This window comes from Tupaia chinensis, unplaced genomic scaffold (assembly GCF_000334495.1).
Source record: "Tupaia chinensis unplaced genomic scaffold, TupChi_1.0 Scaffold000270_2, whole genome shotgun sequence".
In the NCBI taxonomy this organism is placed as follows: domain Eukaryota; kingdom Metazoa; phylum Chordata; class Mammalia; order Scandentia; family Tupaiidae; genus Tupaia; species Tupaia belangeri.
The window spans coordinates 211,606-221,996 of NW_006159751.1; the positions used below are offsets into that span (position 1 = coordinate 211,606).

The 10,391-nt window shown below is 41.9% G+C and overlaps 1 protein-coding gene across 1 annotated transcript; it reads right to left on the reverse strand.

Annotated features, from left to right (window-relative positions):
- Positions 1-3,303: 3,303 nt before the first annotated feature.
- On the reverse strand, positions 3,304-8,737 carry LAMTOR5 (late endosomal/lysosomal adaptor, MAPK and MTOR activator 5). Its single transcript, XM_014588226.2, has 4 exons — positions 8,610-8,737; positions 6,972-7,033; positions 4,552-4,669; positions 3,304-3,634 (listed from the first exon to the last, which is right to left on the reverse strand). Exons 1-4 carry the CDS (start codon positions 8,642-8,644, stop codon positions 3,574-3,576), a joined length of 276 nt encoding a protein of 91 aa, XP_014443712.1. The 5' UTR covers positions 8,645-8,737; the 3' UTR covers positions 3,304-3,573.
- Between the last annotated feature and the right edge of the window lie 1,654 nt (positions 8,738-10,391).

The window sequence follows — 10,391 nt, forward strand, 5'->3', positions numbered from 1 at the left end:
AGATTTTCAATGGATTAGGTAAGGTCTACCCACATTTAGGGGGGTGATCTTTAGCTTACTGATTTATATGTTAATCTTACCCAGAAGCAACCTCACAGACACATCCAGAATAATGTTCAACCAAGTATCTACATACCCTGTGGCCAAAATGGACACATTAAAATTACACTCTTGTCTGGGAAATCCCCATAAAAGCCAACTTCAACTTTAGTTCTGTACAGACTAGAAAATCAGCCATCTCTAGCACAGTCCTATGTTTCATGACTACATTGGGTACATTATATCCTTCCCCCAAAATAGACATACTTATCTGAGGTGGGCAAGGCTTGGGAGTTCAGAGCAAGAAAATTTTATTCCAAATGCAGAGAGAAGGTCCTGAAGGGAGGTTAGCATTGTATCCAGTACATACTGAGCATTCAATACATGTTTGTTATTGAACATTACTGTGGAGGGCAGCCAATTTGAAAACGTGATTAAAATATGTGGCCTATAGACACATGCAGATATGCGCTTTTGTAAGCTACTCTAGCAGAGCTATTGAAAAGCATTTATATATGGAAGCAGTATTTGCCTGTTGTTGATGGTTGTCTCAATACCCCGATACTAAAGTCACATGTGTTTATTAAATTGTCCCCCCAAAAAGATCAGAGAAATTATATGGTGCCATTTTCACATCTTCAGAAAATTTACCTCCAAAAACAACTGGCTTTGCACTCCGACTTCTCCTTCCTTATTTTCTTTGCATTCCACTTACTTCTTCCCCATTCCTTTTGCATCCCATTTTCTCCTTTCCCCATTTTCTGCCCTTTAAAAGAATAAACGTTAAGGCTGGTTCTGGTCACAACTTCTCCACTAGAGTAGCTGTGCCCACACAATCCTTGCTATTCTATACTTGTGTGTCTCTGTGTGTTTGTTATTACATCTATTTCTAATCCACAGCCTTCCTCACTCAGAGAAACGTGTTTATGCCGAGCCGGTCCTGGTAAAGTGGTGCCCATTGTGGGGCCTGAGTACGGGGAAAGCATCAGGCGAGTTGACACTCCGTGCAGCCGGCCAAATATTATTGAGTAAGGTAAAAATCCTATAAAATAAAGTTAGAGTAAGAGAAAAAGAGATGCTAGAGTAAAAGAGATACTAGAGTAAAAGAAATACCAGAGCACTAAGTACTATCAATTAGACTAGAAAATTCAATAATCTTTTTCATTCTCCTTTGTTACACTTCTGTCAGTTTCACATCAACAGTCGTATTTGATCCTGAGCAAAATATTTGCCTAATTTGGGACCAGTAGATGGCATAATGGCTACGTCACTGGACTCCCATGTAGTTGACTGCAGTTCAAGTCCTGAACCCAGTGGCTTAAACTCATGCCAGGTGAGTGTGCATGCGTACCCAAGATCCCAAGAGAATGGAGAAGGGATTGTGGCGTGGCCATCCCCCTGGGGAGGGTGATTTCTCACTTTCTGTCTGTCTCTATTTCTGGCAAGCGCACACACCCTATAGCAAAAATCTCTCAAAAAAAAAAATTGCCAAGCCTATTTTCTAAAATGGAATAATACATGTAAAATTGAGGATCAAATGAGTTAAATTTATGTACATTGTTTAATATGTCTAGCATGTTGAAAACTAAAGACGGGCTCATTACTTTGGACTAGGAATTGAAGGTACATAATGAACATGTTGTTTCTCCTTAAAAAAAAACAAGCTCGTCTACCTCATACTAAAGCTCCACCTTTACTCTCCCACTCCAATACCCATTCTGCCAACAGAAGGCTTATGACTTTAAAAAGGCAGATATTCAAGTTGCTTGAGTTCCTATCGTCTAGCTTTCTCACCTCATGCTTCATAGACCAAATTATCTGCCATGACATTGTTTCTTTTAGTGTATCCTGTTTTTGTCATTACCATTTCTTCTGCCTGGAAACATCTTACTAATGCAAATATCCATTCTGTCTTTGGAGGCCCAGTTCACACCACAAAACTCTTATATTAATTATATATTAATCTATTTAGCAAGTATTTTTTCAGCGACTTATATATACTAGCAAATGTTCTATGTGCTTGGTATACATCTGTAAATAAGACACAGCTCCTACTCTCAAAGTGTAAATGCTAGTGGGGGGAACCAGCAGTTAGTGTAATGGCTATGTCACTGGATTCCCACGTAGTCGACCGCAGTTCACGTCCCGGACCCAGTGGCTTAGAACTCATGCCGGGTGCGTGTGCGTGCGTGCCCAAGATCCCAAGAGGAGGAAGGAGAAGGGATTGCGACGTGACCATCCCCCCTGGGGGTGATTTCTCGCTTTCTGTCTCTCTCTGTCTGGCGAGCGCACATGCCTTATAGCGAAAACCTTTCAAAAAAAAAAAAGTATAAATGCTAGTGGGGAGGATAAACAGTAAAACAAACAGATGGGGCCAGCCTGTGGTATGGTGGTGAAGGTAGCTGGATCCCACATGGTTAAGTCCCAGACCTAGCAGCTTGAGATACATTCTGGGTACCTGTATTTGTGTGCCCAATTTCCCAAAACAAGAGATGGAGAAAGGATTGTAATGTTGTCATGCCTCATAGGGGGTGCTTTCTCACTTTCTCTTTAGTGAGTACATGTGCCTGCTGGCAACAGTTAAAACCAAAACCCAAACCAAGCATCACTAAGTACTTTGAAAACAACATACATACACTTTCTATTTAAAAAGTACAAGCTCAAGAACTGGAACCATGTCTTACTCAAAATCTTTGTTATACCCACATAGCACCTTATACTTAATACTGTAGTTTTAGATAAATAATGTTTTGGAGATTTTTTTATACTGTCAAATTGCTAGAGCAACAGAACCCACATTTAAATTCAAGAAACTGCAGTCTTTTGTGCTTACTTGTGCACAATCTGTTGCTTAGAAGTCAAAAGGTTGAAGAGAAGACATATATTTTCTAAAGTATTTTTTTTTTGCTAAACATGTCTATCTCTTTGGCAGCCTATTAAAGAGTACAGGTTCTGATTTGGAGTCCTGAGTCCAAATGTTGACTCTGCTAACAATGTTAGTTACACAAATGTAAAATGAGGAGTACCTACAGTATAGAGTTGTTAATGAGAATCAAATGAATTCCTCGAATATAGTAAGTACCTAATAGTATCAGCTATATGTTACTATGAGGTAGGAGTGTGCTTGATTTGAATATCCATGGACACGTCTATGAGAATACAGGCATTTCTGGATGCTTCTAGAAGAAAAACAAGGAGTTTGGAACACAGTCCTTTTTGAAAAAAATAAAGGTTTGATAAACACTTTAAAGAATTCAGAAAAGATCCAAGTTTTCCTCCAGATTTATTGAACATAACATCTATATACAAAATGACCTGGACATGCTGCTTTAAAACATAATCCTTTCTTATTAGCACAGTATCTTGATAAGTCCAGTCCACAGAATGTTAAAAAGCAAGTTTAAAATAAATAGAAAAGTGCCCAATGCACCTTAAATGAATGGCCTAACTACCAGAAATTTCAATCATTTTAGTAAGATAATTAGCACAGGATCAATTCCCTCTCATAAACTGCAGGAGAACTGATAAAAGATGTCAAGAGGCCATTTTATGCACTGCAACTGTAATGCCATCATGTTTCTGGATCATAATGTTCCTAAAAGGCAAAGAAGAACATTATAAATGAGTTTTCAGGGTAAGATTAAAGATGATATTTGGTTTAGGACATAATATTTTTCCTATGTATAGCAGCAATATATGAACACAAAATTGGGAAATTAAAAAACTATATAAAATATATAAGTGAATTCTTGATCCTGTTACTCAGAGATAACCACTGTTAGTATTTTCTTGGTTCTTTTTTATCCACATGTATACTATACACATACACACACAATTTCTTTTCACAAACTGATCATACAGTGTAGTTTTGTACTGTGATTTTCTTTGGTTATCATTAGTCTGAGGACCCTCATTTGGAGTATCTTTAGTATTTCTAAATATTACTTTAGACATAGGTTTTATGAAGAAGCCAGCAGGTGGCATAGTGGTTAAGGTACTGGACTCCCACATGGCCACCCATGGTTTAAGTCCCGGATCTGGCAGCTTGAAACGCATGACAGGAGTCTATGTGTGTGTGCCCAAAAATCCCAGAAGGGGAGTGGATAAGAGATTGTGGTGTGGCCATCCTCCCAGGGGGTGATTTCTCACTTTCCCTCTCCATTGTCTCTCTTTCTCCCTCCAGTGAGCACTTGTACCCTATGTTAAAAACCTTGAAAAACCCTGTAATAGTTATTAAGCTTTGATTACTCTTCCTTTGTAGTGTTTTTCTTTTTTGTGGCAGATGAGACTAATGGTCCATGATAATGATTCTTTTAAATGTCTTTTTGCTTTGAAAGCACTTTAATGCTGAGGATGATCTACCTGCTCCTGTGGTTGAAAGGGTCAAGAACATTCCTCAAAGGGCCCTGAATGAGGAATCACAAACACTGGGGTCTCGAGACCCTAGTCATGTTTCTCAGGGATATTTTCTGAACAAAAAGGAAAGGAAGCGATCTCTTGACATTTACTCACCCATTATCTGATTCTAGACACACCACAGGAATATCAGTGGGGTCAGAGGTTAGCTTGGCTGCTTGCTGGGCTAAAACCGATATCACCCCGGCATGCTCATCTGACAGGGTCCCACGGCCTGGAAAGTAGACGATATGTCACTTAACTGTCCAAAAATGAGTAGGAAGCTGTAAGTGTATCTGAAATTACTGAATTATTCACAAAAAAGTTTCATTCATGGTTTTTTAGGTTAGGTACTAACATGAAATGATTTTTCTGATATCTGGTTATAACAATAAGGAAGTTGGACTTAAATCAATAAAGTCAACTGCTAACTCAGTTTTCAGCCATTCCCATCACTATCTCTAAACACTGTGTCAAGTATATAAGGAAGATTTAAGTCAAGTCAGTCTGCAAGTCATAAATGTTCATTTTAGAAAAGCCTCACTGAAACCAACAAATTAAGAGGTAAGACGGACAAAAAGCAGTCAGTAAGCACAAGAGACTTTTTAAAACAAATTAATTCCTCACAGGAAATCTAATTCCCTTTTACTGAGCTCAACCTCAAAAGATATAAAAGTTAAAAGTATTTACAGAAGTTCAGCTGTAAGATCACCTTGACAGCGTGTAATAATACTCTGTAAACAGTTACTTCTCCTATAATAAGCTAGGTGGGTGCTTAAATGGTAACAGGTTCATCTTTTTATTAAAGTTTTAATCTGTAGGCAACTAAATCTTGGGTCCCAGGCACAAAAAAGAATTACTGAGTCTATAATGTATTCCTGTATGTATAGGTTTAACTGCCTGAAACTAAGGTAACAGACATGCCACTATGGCAGAGCCTCCAGGATTTACTATTACATAAAACACTAACCAGTCAGAAATGCAGTTTTTGGGTCATGAATGCTTCTTGAAGGAGTTCATTTAGTTTGAGATTTCCATATTTGAATTTCAGTCTTCCCTTTAGGTTGACAAGTGCTTTGAACAATCTGCCATTTTTCTCTCAAATGACAGATCTGTATATGTAAAACATAACTGAGTTACACAAACTTACCTCTTTCAGTTGTTTTCCCGGCAAAAATCTTAAGGCTTAAAAATTCTTGAAGGGCTGGTCCCCTAGCTAATTGGTTAAGGGAGCCAGATTCAGTAGCCCACAGTTCAAATTTCAGCCCCAGCATCTTGGAAAAAAACACTAGGTGCATATGTGTGCACACTCCAAATTCCAACAGGGTGAAGTTGGGAAGGGATTATAGGGTGACCACACCTCAGTGGCAGCGGGCTTTGTCTTTGGCAAGTAAATGTACCTTCTAGCAATTAAAAAAATTCCTGCATTGTGGGACCAGCAGTTGGCATAACGGTGATGTTGCTGGACTCCCATATAGTCGACCATGGCTTGAGTCCCGGACTCGGTAGCTTAAACTCACGCTGGGCACATGTGCATGCATGCCCAAGATCCCTAGAGGAAAATGGAGAAGGGACTGAGGCGTGGCCATTCCCCAAGGGGGTGATTTGTCACTTTCTGTCTCTCTGTCTCTGTCTTTCTGGTGAGCACACGTGCCTTACAGCAAAAACCTCTCAAGAAAAAAACAATTCCTGCATTGTAAGTAAGAACTCCTGGGTAAACCTGTTCTGACATTAACTGAATACTTTACTTACCATTTTGAACTGACTTATCTGTAATTGCCATCATTTATTGAGCATTATGTCTGGACTCTGCTGTGTTTTATACATACAATCTTGCAGTGTTGTGATTAAGAGAATTTGGAATCACATGCAAATCCGAACACTTATGTGTGGCCTTGGTCAAGTTACTTAATCTGTATCTATCGTACAGGATGGTTATGAGGAATAAATGAGTTAGTATATGTAAAGCACTTGGAATAGTGTCTGGCAAAACAACAAAAAAAAGTTCTTTTTGGTACATGTTCATCTGGAAGAGAAGGGGTTGAACTCAAGTATGGCCAACTCTGAAACCCTTTTATTGCTCATTCAAAGAGTTAAGTGTAGTTGGACTGAAAAATAGCCCCACTCGGCTTGCGACGTTATTGTGAAAACTGGAGATAATGTATATAAAGCCCAGCAGTCTCAGCATATGGCATGCACTCAATAAATGGCAATGGCTGTCACTACATGAAGTCCTTTCTAGACCCAATTTAAAATGATTCAAATACTATTTCAGTGTTTGAACTACTGAGTCCCAGAACTGTAAGGAACTTTTCTACTTTCATAATACCAGTTGAAAAGTCTCTAATTTTCTAATCCTGTCATTTAGAGAAAATCTATACTCTCACAAAGGTACCCAGAAAGTGGCAGATTAGTAGGAAATAAACGCTGGAGAATACACAGTAGGTGCCAGATCAACATCAGACTGTGCAATCCATAGGGTTAATATGAGATACTTACAGCCCAGATAATCCAGAGGGTTAATATGAGATACTTACAGCCCAGATTAAGTCCTTGTGAATCTGTGCACAGAACTCCAACAATGGATGGATTTTTCATTCTAATTCCAGGAAAACAGAGATGAAGCAGATGTGAGAAAATGGATTTAAATAACTATAACACATACAGGTTTTCCATGTACCAGCTACTGTTGTAAGTACTTTAAGTTGGTATATTTTTTTGGAGAGGTTTTCACTATAGGGCACATGCGCTCGCCAGACAGACAGAGAGAGACATAGAGACAGAAAGTGAGAAATCACCCCCCAGAGGGGATGGTCACGCCGCAATCCCTTCTCCTCCATTCTCCTCTCGGGATCTTGGGCACACATGCACACGCGCCTGGCGTGAGTTTTAAGCCACCAGGTCCGGGATGTGAACCATGGTCGACTACGTGAAAGTCCAGTGACATAGCCATTATGCTAACTGCTAGTTCCCTTTAAGTTGGTATTTTTCAAAATGTTTTATTATTGCCCCATGAGAAAGATTAAATTAAGCCATTTTCTCTTTGATGAGCTCTGGAGGGTCATAAACATTGTAATACCTAGATTCCCTGCCACCCCAAGTTAAAAATACATGCTTCAGGGGCCAGCAGGTGGCAGTGGTAAAGATGCTGAACTCCCACAAGACTGACTGCAGTTTGAGTCCCACACCTGGCACTTTGAAAATCACGCTGGACACGTGTGCCCAAAATCTCAGGAGAAGGGATTGTGGCATGGCCATTTCCCCTGGGGGCTGATTTCTCCAGTTTTCCTCTCACTGCCTCTGGCAAAGCGCATGTGACCCTTACTTAAAAAAACAAACCAAAACAAAACAAACAAAACAAACAAACAAAAAAACCTTACTTAAAAAAAAAAAAAAAAGCCTGGCCTCGGAGCTACCCAGGGTGTACTGATACTGGGGGCCATAAGGTAGCTCCTGAGTTTAGATGGAAGGTGGACCTGAAGGCTGGGGGGCAGTGAGGGGGTAGAGAGGTAGCCAGGTAGTAAGACTCTGCCGGGGTACTTGTCCTTGTCTCTCTCCTCATAATAAATAAAATAAACTTCTAAAAAGGTATGCTTCAGTATACTAACTTATTTGAAATGACTGTTGTAAACTCCCTGCGGAAGCAGTGGGACTCCGGTGGGGAGGAGGTGTTTCCCTGTAATGTTTTCTTACACTTTTCCAATTTTGGGTTTTATATAGATACTACTCATTCGAAAACCTTAAGGGATGACTTCTAATATTTTCAGTAACTAAAGTAACAGGTTGTACACGGAAGGAGACGCGTGTGTTTACATCATGGGCCCTGATTTCCCACCCCTGGTACATCATTCCCGAAATTAACCCGCTTCCTCAAACTCCCAAAGACCCACCACTCTGGCCATCGTCCGATTTCAACCGGCGAGGCGGGTTTGGTCTCCAGCTTGGGCCCCTGGAAACGCCGGGTCGGGGAGTGTGCGGGGCCCGGCGGCATTTTAATTCCGGGTTACCCGCTCCACCTTCTGCGGCCTCGGAGCTGGACGCGCTCCCCATCCCGCGTACAGGGCGTCGCACGGCGTCTCCACGACGACCGGTCACCGCTCGCAGGTCCCGCCCTTTGTCCTGCTTAAGTTCCCCCGCCGTGGCCTCCGACGGGCCAGGAGGGCCGCACTACTCACGTGTCCTCCAAGTGCTGCTCCAAAGTCGCCTCCATCCCGGCCGCCGTCTACCCCAGGGTAGCGCTCCGCAGCGCCTAGCGTCAGGATCCACCACAGGCCTCGGTCACGGGACGCCAGCTGGGCGTGGACGGGGACGGCGCCTCCAAAGGGACAAAATTTATCGCAGCGCAACGTCCCCGCGTTCTTCCCCGGAAGATGCCGCTACGTCCTGCCGCACAGAGCCTAGCGTTTCCTCTGCCCGCGCGCTGAACCCGCGCGGGCTCTGCCTCACCTGGGTCTCTGTGCCGCGGCACCTGGCCTGCACACTGTCTCAGTGATTTTTAACCTTTAGATTCCGGGTCAAACGATTTTGAAACCTGGGCCAGATCTCAAGTTCCCAGCAACCGGGCTTCGGCCAGGCGGTTTCTCAGCTAGGCAGTGGGACAGGTCTGCTCGGAAGGGGCCCACACGCTTGCTGGGGAAAGACCCACCCAAGGCACTAGAGGATGAAATGGAGAGGTTTAAACCCCAAGCGGGGTGCTGGTCAGGGTCGGAATTGTAACGAAGATATTAGTACTTCCTATGGCCAGAGCTCGGCCAAGTTGTGCCGAACAAAGTGGTGTTTGAGCCCTTACTCGAAAGACTGGGTAGAACTACTTAAAAGTAAAATTTTAAAAATGAAGAGAGTTAAGTATAGAAACAGTGGTTAAACTAAGGAAAGGAGACCACCCGTAGTCCCTCTTTGTAGAGATGATTTATGAATCCCTTGGAGGCTATTCTTTCAGATGGTTGTTTTTGCAAATGTAGCAATTTCTCTTCCTTTCTTCCTCTCTCCCTTTTCTTGCTCTTTCTTTAATTTGCTACAGGGCAGGTGTGCTTGCAGGAAAGAGAGGTTTGAAAGCCGCCTCTCCTGTACTCTCTCAGGGATAGCTACACTGCCATCCCTTTTCTTCCATTCTCTTAGGATTTTGGGCACCCGGGCACACAGGCACACAGACTCGGCGTGTTTTTCTAGCCAGTGGGTCCAGGACTGGAACCATGCAGTCAGCCATGTGGGATCCAGCTGCCTGAACCCCAGCACCCCTGACTTTTAAGCAAAATTGAAATATATACTGAACATAATGAATCTGCAGCTGGCCTTCCTCACAGAACAACCTAAATGTCTTTTTGTGTCAGTAAGTCTTTACTTACATTCTCTGTATTAATTGCAAAATATTCCATGTGATAGTAGTACAATAACTGATTTAACTGACCTCTTGCTAATGTACAGTTAGTTTCTTAAAGTGGCTTTGTTTGGTTTGTATTTATTTATTTTGGCTATTACAAATGTTGTGTGAATATTCTAGCTAAATTTTGTGCACTTTTAAACTTTTCCTTAGGATAAGTTACTAGGCATGGATCAAAGAATATGAACATTTTTAAGGCTTTCTATGTACACTTAAAAATTGCATCCCTCTGCCCTAGGAAGCTAGTGCCATTTTGCACTCAGATTGGTAGCGTTTTGATAAAAATGACACTGTCCTTCTCCATAGCCCCATCCTTATATACCTCTCCTTGGGTTATGTGTCCTCCAGTCCGCTCACCTCAGCTTTTACTCACAGTCTACCTTCCAATCTGGGCCCAGCACTAAGCCCCTGCCTGACTTACAGAGTCCTTCAGCCATTAGCTTGCAGTTTCCTTGAACTTGTAGTTAGAGTGTTGAAACTCAGGGCTTCTGGACTCTCACACTGGAGAGAGTATTTATGTTAAGTTACAGGTAACACACTATGGGCCTTATGAGTTTTAGAAAAATCAGTAGAAACC